General features: G+C 44.0%; 1 protein-coding gene across 11 annotated transcripts in view; it reads left to right on the forward strand.

The window, feature by feature from the left end:
• BRCA1 (BRCA1 DNA repair associated) overlaps positions 1–26,235 on the forward strand; it is a 510,976-nt gene that overhangs the window by 436,967 nt on the left and 47,774 nt on the right. For all 11 annotated transcript variants that reach the window (XR_015296056.1, XR_015296057.1, XM_086924044.1 and 8 more), the window contains 2 exons: positions 13,269–13,352; positions 17,268–17,322. Coding sequence is in view for 9 of the 11 variants with exons in the window: in XM_086924044.1 (XP_086780170.1) it covers positions 13,269–13,352; positions 17,268–17,322 (139 nt within the window). In the remaining 2 variants the exon portion in view is untranslated. The remainder of the gene's footprint in view (positions 1–13,268; positions 13,353–17,267; positions 17,323–26,235) is intronic.

Consider the following 26,235-nt stretch of genomic DNA (forward strand, 5'->3'; position numbering starts at 1 on the left):
TGGACCTTCAGCTGCCTATGGTTAAGGTCAAGCACAGGGTCTTGACAGAGATGCTTCAACCTGGGGTGTCCCCTTCAGAGCCCCTACTCCCCTTCAATGAAACTGTGATGGATGTCCTGCTCAAGTTCGAGGTCTAGCCTTGCACAGGCACTCCTGTACAAAGGACAGTCTCCCCCTATCTTTGCCCCGCTCCAGGGGACCTACTCAGCATCCCTATCCTGAGAGCCTGGTGGTCCAGGGTTCGACTTACAAAATCAAACTCCGGCGCCTTCCTTACCACACCACCGATTAGGGAATCCAATAGGCCGGATACCTTTGGTAAATGAATGTTGTGTTCCACCAGTCTTGTAGTGTGGTCTGTGAACATCTCTTGCTTATTGGACTGCTATTCCCATACTGTATGGTATATGGTTGCGCAAGTGCTGCATGTGATGTCCGAGGTGGTCCGAGCCATACTTTTCCAAGCTATTGCTGATTAGAGAGATGCAGCAAAGTTCACACATCAGATGTAGGTTTGGATACAACATCATGCCTGACTGGTAACTAGCTTTTCGGGGATATCTAGGCATCCTTTATGGACATGTACTTTGACGACACTCGCCTCTTTGGCGGCAAGGTGGATTCAGCACTTGACTGCTTCAAGGAGAATAGGGCCACTGCTGGGTTAGTGGGGCACACTATGGCCCTTCGACAGCCCTATTCCACCTTCTGTTCCTTTTCTGGTTATGGTAGTGGCTATCCGCCGTGTCCTTTTAACTCTGTTAAATTGCCAGAATGCACCTCAGTCCTTCTGTGGCAACAGAGTTAGCTCCCACAAACCTCAAGGTAAGCCAGTTGCTGGCAGGATTCTGCACCATCTGCCCCAGTGGTAGGAGACCACTTCAGACAAATGGGTGCTTCAGATTGTCCAGTGGGGCTGCACCATACCCTTCTAGTAGACCCCGCCACCATCCCCGAACAGCTGACAGAGGACCACCTTTAGCTCTTGCGACCGGAAGTGCTGGCTCTTCCAGCTAAAGGAACCATCTAGAAGGTGCTGCCATCAGAAGTAAGTCATAGTGGTTATTCCCGCTACTTTTTGCTGCCGAAAAAGGATGCAGGCCTATCCTTGACCTATGCCCACTTAACTACTTCTTGAAAAATAAAAAATTCAAGATGTTCACTGTGGCTCCAGTTCTGTCTTCACTTGACCCTGGAGACCAGATGGTAGTGTTGGACTTGCAGGACGCCTACTTCCATATCCCTATTCTGCCTGCCCACAGGCTTAACCTACTGTTCATGGTAGTCCAAGACCATCATCCGTTTGCTCTGCTCAATTTTGGCCTTACCAGCTCCCCTCAGGCGTTCACTAAGGTGATGATGGTGGTTTCAGCACATCTGCAGTTGTCATAAGTTACAGTCTTTCCTACCTCGATAACTGGCTATTGCAGGCGATCTCTCCCCAGGCAGTTGTCTCCCACCTCCAGACTACGGCTGACCACCTACATTCGCTGAAGTTCACTATCAGTACAATGAAGTCACACCTGACTCCCGCTCAGACGCTCCTTTTCATCAGAGCTGTTCTGGATACAGAGCGGTTCTGGGCCTATCCTCCAAAACAGCGTGTCCAGGATATTCAGGCTGTAATTCAGATATTTCAGCCTTGATCTTGGTTTCAGTGAGACCCACTCTGAGGCTGCTAGGCCTGATGGCCTCCAGCATCCTGGGTGGCATATGCGGGCTGTACAGTGGGACCTGACGTCCCAGTGGGTGCAGCATCCAGGAAATTGCGCCAACCTGGTCCAGATATCAGCGGAAACTGCTAAATGTCTGCAGTGATGGCTCATGGACCACGATTGGATCAGCTGCAGATCCCTCTCCCTTCCCCACCCAGAGCTTACTGTAGTCACAGGTGCATCACTTCTGGGTTGGAGCAGCCATCTGGGAGAAATAGAGATCAGAGAACTCTATTCTCCGCCAGAGTTTCAGCTCCACATCAACCTTTTGGAACTGAGAGTGATTTGCCTGGCATTGAAAGCATTTCTTCCTTCCTTCAAGGGAAGACTGGTTCAGGTGTTAAGTCAACACCACTGATGTGGTATTATTTATTTATTTATTTTTATGCATTTATTTCAGAATTTTATACAGTGCGAACATGACCCGTCTGGGTATCTGAACGCTGTACAAGTAGCAAAATAAGTTAAGACATCAAGAACGTACGCAATAAATAGTTAGAAAAGCAAATAGCAGTATGTTGTATAAATAGCAAATAGATTGTAATATCAAGAACAAAAAAAGAAACCAGAAAGATACAGAATATATAAAGTGAAAACAAGCCGATTTGTGTATTAGGGGAGTCAAAATGTATATAGGCAAGATAGCTCTAACTTCACGCAATTAGGACTACTGCTGAAGGCATCTATTCAGCCACAACAATTTTAATTCTTTTTTTGAAGGAGGTAATTGAATGATTAAATCTAGTTTCAGTAAGAATTGCATTCCATATTCTAGGAGTAAGACCCGAAAAGGAGCAGTTATAAGTTTTCTTTTTGTTGAACTTCTGTGGCTTCAACAAAAGAGAATTAGATAGTGACTTCCACCTGATAGTTCAGTTTTTTTTGCCAGGTAGACGGATGTGTTATGATGAAGATCCATATGGGTCATGCAGGCAATCTTTTTTTTGTTGTTGTTGAAAAACCTTTATTTTAGCATTCAATAAAAATACAAGCATGGGCCTAAAACCGCGGGGGCCGGCCGCTAGACAAATTAAGACCGCCGATATCACAACACGATACAGCTCATCAGCCGACAACCCGGAGGTCCGGCAGCGATTCAGGATAAACTTGTATTAGAATGCACAACTGGGTTCCAGGATGAGACAGAGGTTCCATTTTATATTATATAAGAGAGGATCAGGTGCCATACAACCAGACAGAAGAATGTGGGGGACATGGTAATAGACAGGATATGCATGTAATAACCGCTAAAATGGAGCATTGGCGGCAAAGCATATAAATCAGTACAAGCGACAAAACAATATACATTCAATGTTGTGCCAGTTCTCAGGGCCTGCACACCCGAGAATCAGGATATCATTAAAGCATAAGCACTAAATACAAGCACACGATAAGAATCCGAATGATTCATAGCTATACTGATTCTTTAAGGAAAGAAAGAGAAGGAAAAGAAAGGCCATAGAAATAAAAAAAGGCAAAATAAGAAAACCCTTTACAGCCCCCCACCCTGCACCCCTGAAAATGGCTACAGCCTGACCCCACTAGCAGCGTGCCTGTCGCCCCTAATAACTAAAACCCTAAAGGTAGGAAAAAGAGTGGAGGAGGGCTTATCCATATGGGCTCCCAGCCCCTGTAGTCCCCCCGCCAGAAACAGCCACCCCCTATCACTAAAAGACAAACGTATGACAAAACTATGGAAGAAATTAGAGGGTACCGTGATACACCGCCCAGCCTCTTAGATCAAACAGTTACAGGTCGAACACTTGTAAAAGCCACTCCAACCCTTCCAGTCCTAGTTGATCTTTACCTTGGCCCTTCCGAACAAGCACACAACCCCCCCCCCAGGCGAGACCCAAAGGCACACAAAGAAGTAATAAAGGAGAAGAGAGTCATCAAGAGTCAATCCATGGCGACTCGCAGGCAGTGAGTCCACAAGAACTTCAGACGCAGAAGAACTCTCCCTCCTAGATGAACAGTCTAAATGTATCCTGCACAGGAGTCGTAGAGTCACCAAGAAAGGAGAAGATGACCACAAAATGAATGGAAAGTCACAAACAAAAGTCTCCGGGAGGGGAACGCCTTTTGATATCTCCAAAGTCGATTGTGGTGGAAGGTTCGGCAATACAATGACATCCTCGGGAACACCGTCTCCCAGGGCACCATCCGATGGTTCCAATACTTGTTTCCTCACGGGGTTCTCGCACGGAGTCAAAATGGCCGCGGTTTGAAAGGCTGCAGATTCCTGTTCCAACAGTAAGGCTGGGTCCGGTTCCACCAGGAGCATCTCAGATAGGCGCATGTCCAATTTGCTCAAGAAGATATCCACATGTGAGCGAAACGCCCAAATTTCTGCCAGTATTGACCTCAGCGATGGCTCATGCACCGTTCGATCCATAGTCTTGTGCACGACACCAATCACAATCACCTCCCCGGGTGAATCTGGCACCTCGGGGGGGACAAACAGGATCACGAACGTGCAGATGCGGAGGGTGACCGGTCTTTATTCGCAGCCACGGTATATCCGGTTAAGGCCGCAGGCCAGAGACCCCGAACCCCGAGGGCCCAATACCGGCTCCGCGGGACGGGGACCCCCACCCGCAGCCAACAGCAAGCAGAATCACTCCTCCATCGATGCTGAGCAATAGAAACGATCGCCGCCAAATTCGGGCTTAAACAAAGCCTCCACTCCGATTGACCGGACCCAGCCTGGGTGTCCCGGCCGATGTTGTTGCACTGCAGCCCGGCTGTGAAAGTACTCGAGGCCCCGGCTTCACCGCTGGAGTAGGGCACAAACTTCAACTCGATGGAACTTCGTCAAACAAGCCGATAAAAGTTTCCGGATTTCACCATCGGAGTGCGGAACAGTTCATGCACACAGAGACTAGGCGTAAAATCAGGATAATGTACAGGATATTGTGGCGGGTTACGGAGGTCGGCGGAGCCGGGATCCTAAGCAGCCATCTTGTTTGCTGACGTAACTCCTCCCCATGCATGCAATCTTAAACTGAATTCATGCTTTCAAACAGGAGCCATTTGAGGTATTTCAGGTTCGGTGTAATGTAGTCTCATTTCTTGGATCCTGTGATCAGCCTAGCAGCTGAGTTTAGAGTGGCCCTTAACAGAGCTAGCCTTCTTTCGGGTCGACCTGCAAGAGTGGCACTCCCGTAGTCTAGGCGGGAGACTAGGCATTGGATCGCTAACTGAAAGTCATCTAGAGATAATAAGGGTTTTATTTTTCTTAGAATGTTCAAATGGTAATTAGCTATTCTGGTAGTTAAACTGATGCACTCTTTCATATTGAGGTATTTGTCTAAAATAAGGTCTAGATATCTAGTAGAATCAACAACATGTGGGGCGCAGTCAAGTGCTGTCAGCTGTTTGAGCCATTCATCCATGTAAGTAGAGTGATTGGAGGGGGCAATAGGGAGAAATTCAGTCGAGTGTTTTGAGCATAAGTGTATTGCAAGTTAACCATTACTGGGTTTTCAGTAGCATGGAGTTAAGAGATTTGATATCTTCAAGCAAGGACATTTTCATGTATAACTGCGTGTCATCCGCGTTCATGTGGTACTGTATATTTGAGTGTATAATAATTTTAGTAAGCTGCTCCATGAACAAGTTGAAAAACGTAGGAAATAGTGGATTTTTGAGGTACTCCCATTGGGCTGGAGTAATGTCAGACAGCGTTTGACTGACCATGATTCTTTTAGCTCTATTATGAAGGAAGGAGGAAAACCATTTTAGGACGGGACCAGATAAACCCATAATTTTCTTAAAAAGGTTTATCATGTTGACATGTTTGACTTTATCAAATGCAGAGGAGAGATCAAGGAGTATAAGCAGGCAAGGTTTTTTATGATCAAGTAGTCTTGAGGCATCATCTACAATGTATGTCATAGCTACTTAAGTGCTATGACCAGTTCTGAATCAAGACTAGCAATGGTCAAGGAGCTGAAAGTGTTCAATGTGTTTGCAGAGTTGTAAGTGCACACATTTCTCAAGTAGTATTGCAACAAGCAGGGCAGGGGGTTTGTGGACCCTGAGCGTCAGGGCATTTTCCTGGTGGTTCAAAATCTGGCGGACTCCTTGAATACCTGAACAGACTAACTCAGCCTTCAATGCCTCATGTATCACAGATGATCTCTCCATCCAGAAGGAGGTGCAAAGTCTTTTGGGGAGGACTCTGTTCGCCACTGCAGAGAATCCACAATGTCAGCACTTCTGCACGCTGGAGTTGCCAAGGTGTCTCTTGCTCTGAGATGCATTTTGTCTCGAGTGGAGTTCAGGACTCCTGTCCGCCTTCCCTCTGACATCACTACTGCTCAGATTTCTCAAGAAGATCAGGCCCAACCGGGCCCACGTCATCCTAGTGGCTCTGCATTGGGCACAGAGTGTATAGAATTCAGACCTCATGGGCTTGCGCACCTGACCTCTTATTAGGCTCGCCTTCCAGGGGGGATCTGCTGTTGCAACAACAGGGTCGGATACTCCACTTGGGCCTCTGCACTCTCCACCTTCATGCATAGAGATTGAGTGGCAACGGCTAAACACCTTCGACCTTCTTCTCGAGGTGGTTGATGGCCTCTTGGCAGCCAAGACATCCCTCGACGAAGACTCTATTTACTTGTCATTAGTACAAATCTGTGGCTTGGTGCGGAACACACCAGATTGATCCCCACCAGGCAAAACTATCAGATGTGTTGTTTTGTTTCATCTCTTGCCTGGCATGGTCTAACTTTAAACACTATTAAGGGTTATCTTCTGCTGATTTCTACCTTTTTACTGTTGCCTACTCAGCGCTCATTGTTTAAGTCACGCATACTGATGCAGTTTTTGATAGTGCTACAGCATGTGTTTCCCCCTTATACTTTTGTGATGCCTCCATGCAGCTTCAATCTCGTCCTTATTTATCTGATGAGCACTACATTCAAGTTGCTCCACAGATGTTCTTTGCTGCTCTTGCGACATCACTCAAATAAAATAGCTTTTTACCATCAAGACTGTGTTCCTCATCGACATTACCTCGGCACAGGATGTGAGTGAACTCCAGACTCTGTGCTAATCCGCCATACACCACCTTCTTCCCAGACAAACTGGTCTGCAGACTAGGGCATCCCTTCTGCCACAGGTTTCAACGTCATTATGTGCTCTCTTGCTCATCTAAGGAGGAGGAGAGACTCCACCGCTTGGAAACCAAGAGAAAGCTCTGAGCTCCTACATAGATCATACCAAAAAGTACCAAGTGAGCTATCATCTCTTTGTGGTGATTCATTGGTGCAAAACAAAGGAAGGCAGAGAAGCAGCCCCTAGAAGGGCTGTGGGCTAACTGTACCTGAGCCAATGCTGCTGCCACTGCGTTGGCACATGGTGTCCCTATCCTAGACTTAAGACAGACATCCCTCCATATGTTCACAAAGCACTATTATCTGAAAAGCCAGGTTTACCGAGAGGGGCCTTTTATAAGCTCAGTCCTGTAGTACTTTCTGGTTTGAGGCCATTCATAGACCCGCCACCTAATAGCTACTGATTTGGTATCTATTTAGAGGGTGAGGAATCTGAGGCTAGAAGTCGTCTGCCGGAAGAATAAGTTACTTACATTCAGTAACTCTGTTTCTGGTAGAGGCGCTAGCCAAAAATTCTTCACCGACTCACCCACTCTTCCTATTCTGTGGTTTTACTCTAGTTAGTTAATATATCCCAAGTTTAGAAATCTGCACACTGGATACACCAGTTTGGTTTTGGGGCTCCACGTCTGGGGGCATGGACATTCTATAAAGCAACTGACGTCAGCTTGCAGTGGTAGCGCTTATATAGGGCCCGCTTGTCATTTCTGGAGAGGAATGACGTAATTGCTGCGCTACAAGGTGCCACTGTCTATCAATCAATCAATCATTAACATTTATAGAGCGCGCTACTCACCCATGAGGGTCTCAAGGTACTGGAGGGAGGGGGGCGGGGGGGGGGGGGGGGGGGAGCTGCTACTGCTCGAAGAGCCAGGTCTTGAGGCGTTTCCTGAAGGTGAGATGGTCCTGGGTCAGTCGTAGGTGTGCGGGGAGGGAGTTCCATGTCTTGGCTGCCAGGTAGGAGAATGATCTTCCTCCGGTGGTGGCTCTACAGATACGAGGGACGGTGGCGAGGGCGAGGCTGGCGGAACAGAGCTGGTGGGTGGGGGGTGTAGAACGAGAGGCGGTTGTTGAGGTATTCGGGCCGCTGTTGTGGAGTGCTTTGTGTGCGTGGGTGAACATCCTGAACGTGATCCTCTTGTTGACGGGGAGCCAGTGCAGGTACACCTTTACTAAATAACTTTTCCCATTCCTACCTACCCAAACAGTCTATTACTCCTTTGTTTTCTACCAAGATGGCATTTTCTGTGCACTTTAGCACCTCATAGACATCAAGAAACAATACTGGCAAAGCAACAGATGATAAACAGACTTCTCAATTTACTTCAATGTGCTTACAGGGTCCACCCACGTCCCCCTGGAGAAATCTCTCCCTTACCTCTGCAACCTCCTGTCGTCATGTGGGATGCGATCTAGCTCTTAGCCTCCTCTACGTCCTAGTGAAGACGATTACCACCACAGAAAGCACCAGGTTCTGTGAAAGAAATCAGACACTCTGCAAAACTCATAGAAGTCTTACACATTTTTATTCCATGAATGGCCAGTAAGCATCACAAATATTTTTTGTGCAAATGGCCACTTCGACTGCCAGTCCTCCACTGTGATAGGCTGGAGCTTGTAATGCTGAAATTGTATACATTTCAGGACTACATTAATACACTTATACACTTGTTTTCAACGCAATAAGCAGAGGGAAAAAAACATGATCAAATAAAAATTTCGGATAGACACTAACGGGCAGGTGTCGGGCTATTTGCATGGGAAGACTGTGAGAAACCCTTGAGGAAGAGATACAGCAAAGTATTGCAAAAAGTCTGACTTGTCTAAATATACAGTTCTCGCTTTGTTGTGCCAGCTACGCTTTCTAGAACAGATAGGCTAAATATGCATTGTACAACATGGGATAAGATGGCAGAACATTTAAAAAACATAAATGTGCAATAAAGGCAAGTAGGTGAACAAAAATAACTTCCTCGGGATTGCGTGTGAAAGCAGCATAAGTATTACAATATTTTTACAAATATTATATAACTCTGCATAATAATAAGGCTACCTACATTAATTATTACAAAGAAATGTTTTCTTGACCGCTCAAATGCACACGGTACCACTGTGAACGATAAATGTTGTTACATCTTTTAATAGATTAACACAATGCCAGGGACTACATAATGTAATGTATTGTGAGACACATCTTCAAGCCTGCCACAGCACTAGCAGTGCCTTCCCCTCATCCTCTTCTATTCTTGCAAAGACGCTCTATTAAAAAAAAAACATTTTTAAACAGTTGAGGCTACCCGCTACTGATCCATTGCGAATGTGAGCCACCCCTGATGTTGGCTTCATTGAACATGCTGGCCGTGCATTGCATTATCAAACAATAAACAGTACCAATCCGAGCACAATTTTATCCAACCCCTCTTCTTAGATGACCTCTTGGTTCCCGTGTATCTTCTAAACTCTGGCCAGATGCCACATGGACACTGCTTTAGCTGAGTCCGTGATCAGACGCAATCCTCTCTAAAATTGTAGAGCTTCCCCGTTGTTCCACGCCAGCCTTCAGTAGGCTATCTAGTCCCAGTTTTCAAGTTTTTCGTACTGGTGTTTGTACTTTTGCTCTTCTGATTATAGACGCAGGCCTGCATGGCCCATAAAACAAGGGGGAATGTGCTGCTCGCACCTGACATCAGATGTCGGGATCTGTTGGAGGAAAGTGAGATCTCTCATCCACATAAAAAAAACAGAGATGTTTGTCTCATCCAGCAGCACAGAGACAATTTTTAGCATTATTAATTGCAAGGTTCTCAACTAATAATTGGTGGTGGGCATCATTTTGATGTTATTAATTTGAGTGACTGACAGCGCAGTGGTCATCCAAAGGAATCTCATTTCTAGAAATGTCCCAATTGCTGCATTTAGTGCGCCAGATTTACTTAGGGCTTCTGGGCTGTTCCACCAAATGCTTACAACGTGTTTGAATGCCACTGTCAAGGTATTTTTCATCTTGAGAAAATGTGGCCATATTTTCCTCAACAAATTCTTTGCACCCGTTACCAATGTGGAGACACATTAATTTTAAATGACTTGTGGTCTTCAAGCCTCTTACAATCTTAGTCCTCAGTTAAAGAAAACAAAATCCACAGTTGTCATTCTGGATGTTGTGCACCCAGCCATCAATTATCTGGTACACTCAGAAACGTTTTGGTTTGACAAAAGTCTTGATGGTCATTTCCGAGGTTAGGGTTCCCACTATGAAATTCTCTTCAGGAGAAGGAGGTCAGGAGATGCATTTCACATACTTGTATTAACATGCCTTTTCTTCCAAATGCTGTTGGGATCTCTAGCAGCTTTGCAACAACTTGTGACTAAACAGCATCATTTTCTTTTTAGTAGTGCTGGTGATACACCAGGATGTAAGTGCTCTGCAGCGAATATATCCTGTTCTAGATATAGCAAGGTTTACCCATATGTCTACTTTAGATTCCCCTTAGGATTAAATAATTATCATACTTGAAGTGTCATCGATTTTTGTCTCTAGATTTTTGAGTTTGGGAGCTACTTTAGAGACAGAGTGGCAAAGCAACCTTGTCCAGAATACCTAGTCGAAACACCACTGATCTGCCCAGTTGACGCAGAGGCCAGATACCTTTCAAAGCTGGTTTGTTGTCCTTCATGTAAATGTTCTAAGCAAGTGATGAATGTAGCCACTCAAACTCTCCGAATTCGACCACAGCATTTCATAGCTTCATGGTTGTAGAAGATATGGTTTTCCTAGCATTTTCCCATGTTTCTAGGAATTAAACCTAGTTTACTGTTTAGGCAGCCTGCAAACATTGGTGCGACAAAGCAATTAGCAACCACATTTTGGAAGTGTGTACTCAACTCGCATCCTGGCGTAAGACTGTCTATGTTCAGCCCTCTACATTTCTGTCCTAATCAGTTTGAGATTGCCATTCTTTACGAACATCTTAAGTACTCTGGAATACAGTTGTAATATTTCTCAGACAGTGGCATGCTCAAATTTTTAATTCACTTAAATTAAATTGTATTTAATTTTAATATATATATTTTTTAACTCAGCCGCGGCCCGTGCAGGAGGGGCGGTGGGGCTGGGTGGGGGATTTCGGCGGGCTCGGATGAGGGAAAATTAATTATTTATTTTCCCCCTCGTACTCTTCCATCGAAATTTCCACCCACCCCACTTCTCCTGTCCCCACCACTCTTACCTGCACGGGCCGCGGCTGTTGAAACTTTAAATGGATTTATACTCTGTGTCCTGACATAGTGGAATGCATCCATATAATATTTTTTTTGCAGTTTCCTTATACACCAGGGTGCTACTACATTTGCTCGGATAAAGACACTTTGGGGAAATAATTGTAGGGGTCGAAACTTGACATACTCACCTGTTGACTGGCATTCAATGTTGTGTTATAAAACGTACTCAAAGTTTGATTTTCCTTTCAAAATTTAAACTTCATACCAGTTCACAGTTTTTACCTTTGTAAATGTCTCCGGTACACTTTTTTTTCCCTCTCATCACTATGCGCTACCACTGTGCCGTGGAGCATATATCATAAAGTTAGGTTTCTGTATGGGTGTATGATATATTTGGGCGGCCAAGGAAGCATAGCCTGAAGGCTTCCTCCAAGAGAACCATTGTCTGGATAACTAATAGACCAGGTTCCGAAGAATACAGGGTTGCCCCGTATAATTTATTTTTCTTTTCTTATATACATAATAGCATTCTGCATTGTAGGAGACCTATGATTATATATAAAAATAGTTTTTTTTCTATATGGCAAGGGCGTTTTCCCTACCATTTGTCACTGCAGTGCATTAAAACTGCAGGCTAGCCGGAACACATCTGCTCAAACTTATATCTATTTGTTTCTGCAACCTCGAAAATGGCTATACGTTGAATAGTATTCCACAATTGTCCCCATCAGTCAGCTGACCTACGTTTTGTCATTTTATTTGTCGGGGGCTAATTACTTTTACGTGTGTAAGTGGCCAATCTCCCGGCACTGCAGCCTCTCAAATTTCTCCAGGTAAATCCTGTAACAATTCTGATGATTTCTTACATTTGTGATTGGAGAAAGTAGGTGTACATGAAAGATTTATTAGAGTGCATCTTATCCGAGAAATGAATTACATATTTGCATCAAAACTTGCTTGCCTTCACACAACTGTTTGTTCTGTTCCCGACAAACGACAGACCAGCCCTGACCCGTGGACATCATGTTTTCTTGGGGCAGGTTTCCGCAGTTGAAAGTATTTGAAAACTGAGGAAGGCCTCGTTCGTCCTGCGGAACAGAATGCTCAGAAAAGGAGTAATATCTCCCTTCTTTGTCCTTTTATTTGTCAAACATGTTAACGTGTTCTCTGTCTTCTGCTAAAAAAAAAAAAAAATGTCTAACTTCTGTATGCAGAGATTACATTGAAGGCCCCCATACAAGTTTATGCATAACTGCCTTTTAATTTCTGACACTAAAAAACATGTCTTAGTGAGTATTGCTTCAGTACCGAATAGTCCTAAAACTCAGTCTTCTTTTCTGCCCATTAATGTTTTATCACCGAATTCAGTAATCTCAAATGTGTACCTTCATTATATTGTTTTGTTGGCATCTTTAGTTTTACCACTTCTTCCTTCCAAAATAAGGGGAGTGCCCCACAGACTGACCCCAGGTTGTCATTTGTAAAATTCTTTGAAAGATAAGCTGACTCTTTTTAAAAAAAAAAAACAATTTTTTTAAACTCCTTTCCTATTTATTTCATTGTATTTGTCTATTATGTGTGTTTTTGGATGCACCCACATGACTTCATTGACGAGAATCAGTAGTTCGCCTACTGGAACCATGGCTTCTGTTGGAGCTGTCCTTCCTCTGCAAGTTTCTCCCCCACCCACTTGCCCTCCTAGAATAGTACCTATCCTCTGCAGTACTGTGATCCTAAGAGAATGTACATACGGACACCAGCTCTACCCATGTGGTGTTGTCATTAACGTGTACGGGGAGGTGAGACACGTGGCATCTGTTCATGGCAGAGATTCAGGAGTCCCAGACTGGCAGCTAAGGATGTTTTGAGGTATGAAAATCCTTCAGGACACTCCACAAACCATGTTAACGAAAGTAAAATTATCTGGTGATACTCCTAGATCATAAACTTTGATTATTATTTTTCCTGTCGTTTCAATTTGCTTTCATCCTTGGATTACCTTCCCCTCCCCCCCAAACTCCCCTCTTGCTGCAGAAATGTAATAATTTGGCCGGGAACTTGGTTACGTGATTCCTGTTGACGAAACAAAAATATTCTAATGTTTCCAGTAAAATAGTGTGTGGGTTTTGGGAATGCTTTTAATTTATGTGGAGGCCTCTGTAAAATGCTTTTCAGGCTAATGTAAGAGGATGCTTTTGGAATTGACTTTCAGCTCGACTTTGAAGTGAGAGGAGATGTGATCAATGGCAGAAACCACGGAGGTCCCCGGAGAGCACGGCTAGCTGCTGACGGCATGGTATGTGCTTCTTTTCTTGGCATCTACACAGTTGAAGGGTAGGATATCGCCAATAAATCTTGTGTCCTAGAGGAGTGCAGGCCGGTTGCGACAAGACGACTTGCTGTGTACCGTAGCTCACGTCATACGGATCATGCTGGGAGTATCGAAGGGTGACATCTGGAGGATTATAGAGTGAGTCTTGGCGCTGTGGCCACTTGAAATTGGGGTCAAGGCCTGCATAGTGGATGTTAATGAGTCACCATTATTGTATCACTACCTCCTATCCCCTGCAATCTCCACCCCCCTCCCACCCCATCCCTGAATTGCATGCAACTGAAGGTGGTGTTGCAAGACAAATTTAAGGTAGATGACAAATTTGCATCATGAATGTTAATCTGAACTGAACACCAAGGTGAACACACAAGTGCACAAAAGATATGCTTTGAATATTAATACAATAGTCTCTGCTATGTAGTGAGATATCCTTGCTAGCAGATCAAGCAACACATTGGACGGGCAGGTGCAGCCTGGCCAGTGATGTTACAGGGAAGAAATCCTTTCTCTCCCCAGAGTGGCACAGAGGCAGTGAGAAAATGTGTCGAGGGGAGGTGAGCCCTTTAGGGCATGTTCGTCTAGTATGGTGCTGTAGAATTGTAAAGACGAAAAAAATTGTTTAAAGGACTGGTGCAATACGGTTATTTTCGGCTACCGCACCAGCGGGAAAGGCAACGTTTATTTCAGTTACAAATACTAGTAGAGCAGATACACTACTTTCACTTCTGTATTCGTCACTTCCCCTCTGTTTCCTTTTTGTATGCAGTATTTGTGTTGCATGAACCTATCAGAAAGGCAGGGGAGCGCTGTACAGGATCAAAGGCAAGCAATAGTCAGCGACCAATAGAAGAGGTTTGTAGGTTGTTAATGCATTGTGACGTAGTGTTATTGGGTATATCAGTAATCCAGAGAAATTTCCTGGACTGAGTGAACTATTTAATTGTGACGGGAATAGTAGATCTCTTCAAATGCATCATGTTTCTGAATGAGAAGGGCTTTTCCTTTCTGATAATAGAGGATTCGTTCTACTGGGTTTCTTACTCTTACTAGGTTGCCTGTCGATGTGAGACCCAGTCGTTCCTGTTTCTGCTACTGGACAGTACCTTTTTCCTGGCATCGGATCCCCTGCCTGCCGGTGTCTGTGCACATGGGGGAGGCACATCCGGCTGACTATGCACCACCAGATCATGACAGCATTGCCAGAGGCCAATCTAGAAAGTTGAGGAGAAACCAGACAGTAGTGCCTTTGGAGCACACACGTGAAGACCTCTCGTTTTCACTGAATCATCTCCAATTGTAATCATTTGATGGGCTGCATTGGTATTCATTCCTATGAGTCGAGCCCCACTGCAATGGCACCAAAGCAAGATTTCCTTGTCTTTTTGGCAAAATGAGTATGGATGAGTTTCCAGAACCTTGCTTTGAGTCTGTATAGTCAAACAGACACCGAGTTGCTGGCTCTCACTGGGATTTGTATGTGATTCTGTGTCTGTGCCTTGCTTCATGACCGTAAGCGTGATGAAGCATGAGAAGGAGCCCCCCATGGTGGGTTTCAGGTTTATATTTGAGGGATGTATTAAGTGCACGAGGACATAAAAATACTTAAAAATCTAAATCCTGCCTACTTGTCTAACCCCTTCTCTGTTGGCAATTTGGGCCCAGCAGTGCAAGCCCTGCATTCCCCCGGTAGTTCATAATCCGTCTCAGTTGCGGCTATCTCTCTGTAAAATCCTTTTTACTCAGAGGACAGGTTGTTGCGACAGGCATCAAAAAAATGTAATGCAGCCTGGATGCGAGGATGCAGCTGGAACACGCGTAACCTCCATCTGAAGCTCGCGCCCCGTGAAGAGCCAAAGTGGCCATTTGTTAAGCATGGCTGGATCCTTCCAGTGTGGGCATTGCTATTTCTGCCTTAATTGGAGTGTGAATTCTGTTCTGCAAAGCTACTTTGATTGACGTGTAGGCTTGCGGCCTCTGGTCTGCTTGAGTTCACCTGTCCCTGGCTTCAAATAGTGTGTATTTATTCTACCGTCTATGGCAAAAAAGCTGACCTCACCTAAAAATGCAGTCTCTGAAAAAGAGGAATATTTGTGATCATTTCCAACTGAAGTGGAGCATAGCACCTCCATCCACAAGGGCACTCGGGAACATAGCAAATTATCCTCCAGGCTTGTGTCCTTAGGTCTAATTTGAGCTCTATATGGGTGAGGGTGTCTAGGCATTCACTTTGTAATGTTTGGGTGTTTGCATTCTTAAACCCGATCAAAGTGCTTAATTCATGCAAGTCCAGCGTGTTTTTTTGGGGGGGGGGTTTCTTTTGTCACGCTGTACTTCCCATTTGACCCAAGGTGTGTGTATGAAAGGATGACAAATTAGCTTTTGTAAAGCAGTCTTTGGACTGACCCGGTAAGGACATTCCCGCCCAACTGCCAGGTAAGGTCCCTTTAATGGGACCACAGGTAACCCCAGGTAGGTTCCGGCCCCTTTGTGACTCATCAGTGAGGTGCAGCTTGGATCCAGTGGTGCAATGCATACAGACGCATTTCGGTCACATCACAACAACAAAAGATGGCGGGGGGGAATGTTTGCTCATGTCGCTTTCTAGGTGGGTTCTGAATGGATTGTTACTATTGGTGCAGGTTCATACTGATGTGCATGCATCTGGTCTCGATCTGAAGTGGTGTAATGGGGCAAAAGACTATAGACTGGTATTTGTAATATTTGTGAATTAGATTTATTCAAACTTTCCACTGTCATTTTTTTGTTCGTCAAGGGAGGTGCTCCAGGATGGGTTCTATGCTCACCGTGCCATAGTTATTCAAGCCACATCTCATTGACAAACCCCGAAACGTGTCAGGGGCTGGTGGTTTCCTCTTCTAGAGAGAACAGCTGGGAGTTAATTTTAGGCTGTTTATTATGGAGCAGAATCCTTACTGATTGACATATGGATGGTCTCTCTCTAGAGCGGCATAATGGGCATAAACAACATAGACTGGCATTATTTCAAACATTCTGCCCATCATATTTTTTTCATTTCGATTGTAAATGTGGCAGGCTTATGATCCCTTTTGTCGAACCATCAGAGGAAACCCACGGATATTATTACACAGAATATTATTTGAGTGCTGCGTACATCCGCACCACAGCAGTAATGAGGGCGATTCATCCCATTCTTGAAGTTTGATTGAACTGTGTGATGTCTACAGGTATCTGCAAGATACCTCTTGGCAGAAGAGCCCTTCTACCATCATGGCGTATGTGATCAGAAGTGCTCTTTTCTGAATGACTGGAGCCAACCAAGTGAAATTGATGCTGGATACTCAAGATCCTTTTACTGTTCAAGCAAAATGGATAGAGCACCTGGCCACTGCTCGAGCTTTGGAAACTGTGTGAACTAAATCATAGTTATAAAAAGTGGATTGCCACAACTAAGGCTATACCGGTGATTGCACCAATTCATTACAGAGGAGGGAAAATGTGTTGCGTTGTCTCCAGTAGGTAGACCGGCACCTTATCATAAGCATTGGTGTATTTCCTGAATCATATTTTCAATTTGGTCCTCTAAGATCTGTTGAGTTGTCGTGCAATCCATCAGCATCAGGTTTGCCATGGGCGCTGCGGTGAAGATGTCGGGCAGTAATTCAGTGGTACATTAGCTGGCTGCGTAGACGGGAAGTGTTGAACTGAACTTTTAAAAATGGGGGTAATTTTTCATCTGAATGGTCTGGAGTGTAAATTGAGGAGTGACAGAAGTCTACGCGAGTGCGTCATTTGCCAACTTGTTAAGTCCAATTAGAAAGACTGTTGCGTGCATGTAAATCTGTTGTGAGTGTTTGCTGCGTTTTACGCTTTTCAGAATTTTTTATCTTCTCTTTTCAGCTCTGGAAAGACTTTGAGATTTGCTGCTTCGGTTCATTCACGGATATGACCACAGGTGAGGGTGGATCTGCTCTGAATTAGTCAATATGCAGCAATGTCTTTGACATCCTCAATTCAACATTTTGAATGTAGGGGCGGTTTTTCTGCAGCTCGCTAATTTCAGCTTTGATGAAAAATGATTTATCAGTGAATTCACTCTCCCTTGAGCAGGGGAAATTAAAGCGCTAGTCTTTCAGAGGAGATGATGAATAACAGAATAATACCATCCCCTGAATAGATTTAACTAATCTGCTTCATATCCCATCGTTCATTATTTTGAAGTCTAATGTACAAACGAAAAGAAAAAAGTATGTTGATGAAGTGAATTACGAAACTGACAAGCAATGTATCCACTTAAACACTGAGGATATATCTGTGCTCTCTCTCGGCTATCCTTATTTCTGTCACTACATTTTTTTGGCCCAGGTGATGTTTTTGACTTAACATCCCGTAAATCTTTCTTTGTCATATTTTCCTTGTTTAGCGAGAGTCTCCCGTTTTCTGAATCTGAAAATGATGCGATTTTTACACCAATTCCAGCAAACCTTTCTCCTGGCAGGTGTAAGTGTGTTTATACCATAGGATGCCAGTGACTGCTGCCTGGTATTCGCTACCAATCATGACACTGTTGTGCAAAGTGTGGTGACCCATGAGTGAAGAACTCTGCACCCGCCCTCTTTATAACTTGAATTATCTCCCTAGCCAGTCTAGTGTTAAGGCTATGCACCTAATCCAGTATGCGACTCCGTAGAGGCGCAAGCTTAGGACGCGTTCACCTTCTTTGAATGTTCCTGCCATCCCTTGATGCACCCAAACACCTATGTCTAGCCACACAATTTAGCAGAGACTGTGTTGGAGCCCCACCTCTCTCAACCTCCAAGGTATCTTTTTTTATTTTATTTTTTATTTATTTATTTGCTTATATAGCGCAGGACTCAACCCCCGAAGGGGTATCTCCGCGCTTGTGCTGCAGCTAAGGTGTCAAACCTAGGTCCATAGGCTATACTGTACTTTAAGATGTCGAGAACAGATCTGTTTTGAGTGATTTCTTGAAGGTCTGAAAGTTGGGCCGTAGGGAGCGTAGGGCCCTTATAGGATAGTGCTCGGCCTCCCTGTCTAGCCTTCCTAATCTTGGGGACCTGAAGCAGCAGTTGGTTGCTGGAGCGCAGAGAACGTCCAAGACTATAGAAGTTGAATTTTTCAGCAAAGTATTTAGGGCCTGAGCCCAGGAGGCACTTATGTATTGCGCAGCAGACCTTGAATTTGACACGTTGCCTAACAGGCAACCAATGGAGTTTGTCCAAAAGGGGACGTGAGGGAGACCTGGCCGGGGCGTTAAGGACCAATCTTGCCGCGGTATTCTGGGCCACTTGTAGTCTGCTGAGCTGTTACTCATTGGCTGAAATAAAGAGTACGTTACAGTAATCTAGCCTACTGATCACAAGGGTCTGGACAAGAGTTTTTCCTTAGCTGTCGGGCAGGAATGGGAACACACACCTTAGGAGTCCGATGATCCGGAAACAGGATCCAGTAACCTGGTTAGCATGTTCTTTTAGTAGTAGTGCCTGATCTAACCGTACTCCAAGGTTCTTCACTGCCTGTTTGGGGCTGGGTACCGGCCCCAGATCCAATGGCCACCATTCTGGAGACCACAGAAGGGGGGCCTCCCCGAACAACATGACCTCAGTTTTGCCCACGTTGCATTGGAGGCAATTATAGGCCATCCAATCAGATACCGCTCTCATACCATCAGCAAAAGATTTTTTAATTGCGGGTGTGAGGGTCTGAAAAGGGAACAAAAGCTGGGTGTCGTCAGCATATGGCACCGGGGGGAACCCATGCACTCTCACAATGTCAGCCAAGGGGGCTGGATAAGGGAGACTCCAGACTATTTGCGTTTGGTTGGTTTTTCTCTCAGATCTACACTCTATGAGCTACTTTTTCTTCACTGGGTGGCTGCTTGACAGAGCCATTTTATAAAAAGGCTTTGTTGGATAAGGGTCCCTACATTGGCGCTATTCTAAATTCATAAACTACGGGGAAAAAGCATGCAAAAACACTACCTAGATAAGATCTTGTTTTCTGACCATCTACCTTCCTCTTGTATTATCTCGCATTCTGAAGATTCATTCCTCTTCAGCGTCTGAATGATGTCACAATAGGTTTTACACAACCAAATAGACCTCATCCACCCAAAGGACATTCCACACACACTTTAGTTAATTGTTGTTGATGATGCAAGAGCGGCTATGAGGACAAGCAGTTTTCTTTCCACTTGATGGCCCCTTGTGGACGTTGTTTGTAACAAGGCTAGTATGTTTGGCACAAACGTACCATTTCAGTGATGGACTGGAAGAGAAATCCTGCTACAAGCCTGATAAGAACTCAAACCAGGCATACTTGCTGAGTTTCTTCCCACTAGTTCTTTAACAGAAACTAGCTTGATCCTGATGGACAACACAACAGAATAATTCTTCGTAATGGTTGACTTGAGGGATGAAGTGCCAGAAGTTATCCCAGTAAGTATAGCTTCTTCAACCTGTCAATGTTGAAAGCTATAATTTTATCCACAATCAATCTTCCGGTAAGTCGTCAGTTGGAAAAAAACCTGAACGTCTATTTGTAGTATACTGACTGAGAGGGTTGATGACTTGATTGGGATGCTGCGGGGTCTTATCACAGCCTAAGGTGCACACCAAGACTCCTCGGTAGTGGAAGCCGAAGACGATACTGTAAATGTACTGGTCAGTTAGAAAATGCTAACACTTTTATAGGAATGAAGCAATGTTTTAAATAATAGCACTTAAAAATAGTTTTGACAGCATACCATTACAATCATTATGACTAAAATAGTGTCACTGAATTTATCAGTGTGTGCGTGATTTAGGTCCATGAGCAAAAAAGGCTAGGTCCCAAGGGCCTGTTTAAAAGAACGGGTTTGCAGAAACCGGACACTAACCATCTCTTTACCTTTGTTGTTGCTTTGGTTCCCTTTACCAACTAAATTTAGGTTTTCCAATGACCTTACAGAATCTGCAGCACCCTGACCTCCAGGGAGATTTGCTTGTAGTTTGAGTCCTTGCTATCAAGCAAGATGTTGAGGGCCATAAGGAAAGTTAGTAAATCATTCTGAGAGTAGAGAAGTATATGCATGCTGTTCAAGACTAACTGTAGGGTGTTCTCTTCATCACCTCTTTTTGTTGGCTTGCTGGTCCTGACATTGCATGCTATTTTTGTTGGCTTGCTGGTCCTGACATTGCATGCTAACACAACGGTATGTTTTTTGGTATACTTTGGTATTGTTCAACTGTTTCCTCCCTTCCTATCTGGAAGTGGAGGTGATTTGCATGTTTCTTCCCCCCCCCCCCCCTTCCCCTTCCCCTTCCCCCACCCTCCCCACCGAAAAAAAGGCAGAACACTTGTATGCCCTGCAAATTGATATGTGCCTCTCAGGTAGTCCTTAGCAAAGCTGAGAACCTGAATACAGGCTAGCAGATTTACTAATGACTCCCTTAAACCTGAGCACTGCATGTGGCAGAAGGATGACTGAACTGAAAGCTGCCTCCTACATACAGTGTGCATGTAGACAAAAGCCCCTCCCACTAACATCTGACTCTTCTCATTGGTAGAGGAGGCAGCAATCTGGGCAGGACAAGCAGAAGCCGGCATTTGTTCTGCTTGTTCATACTGCAGCCAATCGTGGCCCACCTGCAACACATTTGCGGGCGTTATTCTTTTTGACTATGTGTGGCTTAGTAGTGACTCACCCTTGCCATAGCATAAGGTTTCTGGGTGAGCCTTTGTGGGGCCATAATGGGGAGACACTATCCCGAATGCCGGAAGCTCTGCTCCCACTTCATCACAGGAGTGGCACGGATGGTGCACATGCTGTTGACCCTCCCACCACCTGCAATGACCCCACCGACGCGACGGCTGCATACCCTCTGGCCCCCACACACTTCATGTCTCATGAGCGATGTATTGCACTAGCGATAACACATGATTGGATTTTTCTGGTTATTGGCCCACTTTTTAATTTGTATTTTAATTTATCTTCTTCTTATTGGTTTTGTGTCTCACCGTTGTATAGTTGGGATGGCGGTTATACTGTTATGAATATCGAAATGTGCATATTTTATATCACGCCTTTTCTTGGTTGCCACTGCTGCATATTGCCAAGGATCCGATTTGTCTCTTCTTAATAATGTGGATTGCTGGGGTAGCATTCCCGGGGTCATTCCTACGATTTTACATCGCCCGCTGCTATGATAGATTGAAAGACCGGCTGCATTGTAATAGACTTGTTGACGTTACTACTGTTTCATGTAACACCTCCATTGCTCTATACCTTTTTTTTTTTTTTAAATATTTTTATTAGGGTTAAGATGCAATAAAAAGACAAAGCAGTTCATTTAGCTTAAGCATAATAACTAAGAGAGAGGATTAGCAATAACAATCAATTAATACATACACAGTTAATGGTAAAAGCAGAATGATAAAAAGTCATTTAACGAGGCCAATCATGCTATGCCTCCTTATAAATAACATTATCATACTATCTCCTAAATCACAGTCTTGCTTCCCTCCACTTTGTAATGGGAGCACAGAAGCGTCTTCCCATCTCCCGTTTTTTAGCACCCTTCATTTCATATAAGCAGGACTCAACATTATGTATACCCAATAGTCTAGAGAGCCACATCTGGAAGGAGGGAGCAGTGACATCTTTCCAACCTGCAGAAATTAAAATCCTAAGTACAGCCTCTACATAAAAGCTAACGCTTCCTCTTCCTTCCCTAAATTCAGCTTGGAATCAGTGCCCAATAACATCAGGGTAGGGGATAAATCGATCTTATGACCTAGCAGCCCCTCCCAAAATTTCATTATCTCATCCCTAATTGGGCCCAGCTAATTAGTGGAAGAACATATGTAAAATATCTGCTTGGCCGATGTTACATCTGGGGCATCTATTGTGTTCCCTTACACCCCAGGCGAATAATTTTGCCGGAGTATGATAAAGATTAAAAACAGTTTTATAGTGCTGGGCCTGTAGATTAGAGGCCCGAAATATCTTTTTATTCAGGTATAAGGCCAGATCCAAGTCGACATCGGGATTCCCCAATTTTGTACCCCAATTACTTTCCGTCTTTTCAATATCATCTTGGATCTTTGTTAAGAGGAGATTATACACTACTTTAATCTTCTAACAACCTCTAGCTGATATCTCGACTACAGGAATATCCACCGGGGCCGAGAGCTTTGGTCTTAGAGCCTTAAGAGTTCGAACTATCTGGCCATACAGGAACCATTGATCGGCTGGAATACCAAGCCTACTTTGTAGAGCGTCAAACCCCACTATCTTATCTCCCTCCAGAATATCACGAGGGTTTTAACTCCCAATCCTTTCCAAAACTGAATGTTCCTATCTCCTCTTAACTGAGGGAAAAGGCTAGAGTTATCAAGATGCAAGTATGAATTTACTTTTGGGGCATTAAAAAATTTCAGAATAGATTTCCAGACCTGCCAGGCACTATACAGAGTCTTAAATCGAGCCCTTTTATAGAATCTCCTTTCCACTTCACACAACAGCAAACTGGTTGCCTTTCGCCCCAACAATATCTTATAAATCGGAGGGGGGCTCTGAACACCTTCCGCCCCATAGTCCACCTCACAGTGGAAGAAGATTGACATTTGAATCAGTAGGCAAGACCAGTAATATTCGGGAGTGCCACCCCCCCACCCACCTCACTCACCCTTTCCCTGGGTAGTGACATAAGGTTGGTCGATTGCCTGATCTTGCCATACTGCCTAATGAATCTTATAAATATGGACTCCAGCCTTTTCATTATTATTTTATTAATAAATAGAGGTATGGCCCGGAACAGATACAACACTCTGGGAAACATTGACATCTTTAATGCATTAACCCTTCCTACCAACGAGAGATGCAACACATCTATCCTTTTTAGCTCAGCTTCTATAGATTTGATATGGGAGGAGTAATTTTCTTCAATAATTCGGTCCACTGAAGCATGAACCTTCACCCCAAAATAAGTAGCAGAATCCACATGTCTAGAATCAGATTTAACTATATTTTCCGAGCAGATTATCTGTGTTTTTGATTCGTTCAGTAGGTACCCAGAGCTGTAACCAAAAATCTTTGCCATCTGAGCCAAAGCCGGAAGCGCCTGCTGTGGGTTAGTGGTGATAATCGCCAGGTCATCGGCATGAGCCAGAATTTTATTCTCAAAACCATTAAAAATCACAGGGGTTATCCTAGGACATTCTAATACTTTCTGGATAAGAGGATCGATATAAAGGGAGAACAAGATGGGGGAGCAGGGACAGCCCTGACGTGTCCCTCTCTTAATATCGATTTTATCAGATTTCTCGCCCATAATCATCACCCTTGCTATTGGATCTGAATACATGGCTTTAAGAGCTCTAATAATTTTCCCTCCAAAACCTCTATACCTAGGGCTTAGTTGTATCACATTGATTCTAGACTGTCTTTTACCTTCTTATCCCCTTCCCTGAAGGGGCCGCCCACTTAGGCAATAAGGGATTTACTGGAGGCTGTGCCCTTGGACACACGCTGAATTGGTACAGTAGGAAACGTGTATATGTGCTGTGGCAAGGTGTTGTCTCAAACGAATGTTATTATACGGTCATGCAATGTAATGCAACAATTTCATTTTGAAATTATATTATGTACTGTGAGCAACATACAAAAAGCAATAAAAGATATTCAAACAAATAAGGTTTCTGGGTGTCGGTGACATGACCATTTCTGCAGAATAGTATCCCAAAATTGACTTATTTGAGTCAGCTTGACATAAATCTAGCTATCCACAGCATGACGGAGAAAATCGTTGCCATGTATTTGACATCCTTACCATTTGATGAGGATAAATGTAAATGCAAAGCAAAATCTGTTAGCGTTGTGAGCTCAGCGTGACAAAAATGTATTTTCTTAAAATTAAAATCTAGTATTTCATGACATACATAGTTTTTTTCTGACTAGCACTGCTTCTGTTTTGGAGATTTGATCGCAATAATCCCAAATCAAGAGTTTCTTTCTATTAGGAATGTATTAATTTCCACATTTGGCAAGCCAGTATTTCTGAATTCTGGTTAAAGCTTCCATTTGCGCGGTAATTCATGCCGAGTTCACTCGACCTGTTGTTGAGTTGAGTTCCTTCCTGCTGGACGACATTGTTGCGGTTGCTATTTCATGAAGTTGAAGGCATTTCATCATCTTAGTTGATAAAGCATTTTAGCACATTTTCGCTATTCCTGCCTGAGGCCTGAGTTTGTCACACTTGTGTAACTTGTCTGCGGCCTCAGGCTGTGATCCCTTTGTAATTGCACAGTAGCAGTGTGCTATAGGCCTGGAAGATTTACTCACCGAAGAATGTTGAGCTGTTGATCTGTTTTTTTTTTTTTAACAAACCCTAATGCATAGCTTTTTTAGTCACCGTTCTGTTGAAAAATTCACTTATTTCTCACAATTTTCTCAATGGTTACTTGGATCTCTCCTCTAGAGGGTAACACTTCTAAACTTAAAGTATTACAGTATTTTATTAGTGCCCTTTTCAGAACCTCCCATTTCGTGGTCTGTGGTATTGTAGACGCTTTATGTAGTACTTGTGTTTTAGCGTGCATCGTTGGAACCCGCAGGGAGGTTGGCATTGCTTGTCATGACCAGTCCATGGGTCCACTTCGAGAAAGGTATTTGCATCCGACACTTTCAATGTTCGCCATCTGCCAGTGTTCATACGCACTGATATCAGTGCCTGTGTCTTTGGTCCAGAAACAGGTGCTCATAAATTTGAAATATAAACAGATTAGAATTTAAAATGCTGCACATTTGGCTATTCTGACTGAAATATCCCCTCAATGGCCCTGGAGACCATGCTTCCATCTTCTGTGCCTGACAACATGGAAAGTTGCTGCATGTTACAGGGGAGGTATGAAAATCTCTCCCTGAGCAACACAATCACTCTGGTTCACTTAGGAATTCCCATATAAGGATTGACACTCCAGAGCATAGCTCTGTGAGGTTATGAGGAAAAACCGAAGTGTGCCTCTGCCTGCTCCTTTTTAGGTCGATCATTCAAGACCTATTGAATATACTTTAGTATGCACTTATTATATACTTAAATGTGTATGTACTTTGTGGGCTCTGGACATCAGCCCTAGGACTTGTCTGCTTCCGCTCAATGGCTTTTTTGTTTCTGTTCAACTTCCTCTATTTAACTGTCTTGATAGAAGACGACCAGCAGAGGTCAGTAAAATACAGAATTGCTTTCCGCTGAGAGACTCAATTCTTCTAATTTTGTTTGGCAACTTCCTCTATTTAACTTTCTTGATAGATAATGACCAGCAGAGGTCAGTAAAATACCAGAATCACTTTAGCATTCTCTAGATTCCAGCCCATAGAAATTGTTTTCCACGAGCACCCGTAGACAATAATATTTTTTTCCAATCTTGTATTATCAGTGATATGACCATCGAAGACCCTGCTTTTATATTAAATACAGAGTTTTGAACTATACTATTTCCTGTTGAAAGGCAATATTTGTCTCCATGTGTTCCCATACCTGGCGTGTCAAGCAGTTTGGTGCTTACTTTCCCTCCATGATAAAGAACAGTTTCAGCACCCTGGCTAATGTGCTGCATAGCTAAATACATATAAGGTCCCAAAGGGGATACAGAGTGCATTGCAAATGCTAGTTTTGAGAATGACTGCTTTCCTCTCACGGTGCTGATAGCGACTGGCAGTGCTAGTGGCATTTATTCTGGTGGAAGGACCTTTTTTGATAAAAGGTCTGCTAGTTGACTTCATACTGGTCCTGTGCCTCATATGAGTGGGCCCTTGACCCTACCAGGTAGGTCGCTCCCCCTCCGCACAGCACTGCCTGTGTGTCCC

Source organism: Lissotriton vulgaris, chromosome 5 (genome assembly GCF_964263255.1).
Source record: "Lissotriton vulgaris chromosome 5, aLisVul1.2, whole genome shotgun sequence".
NCBI classification, from domain to species: Eukaryota; Metazoa; Chordata; class Amphibia; order Caudata; family Salamandridae; genus Lissotriton; species Lissotriton vulgaris.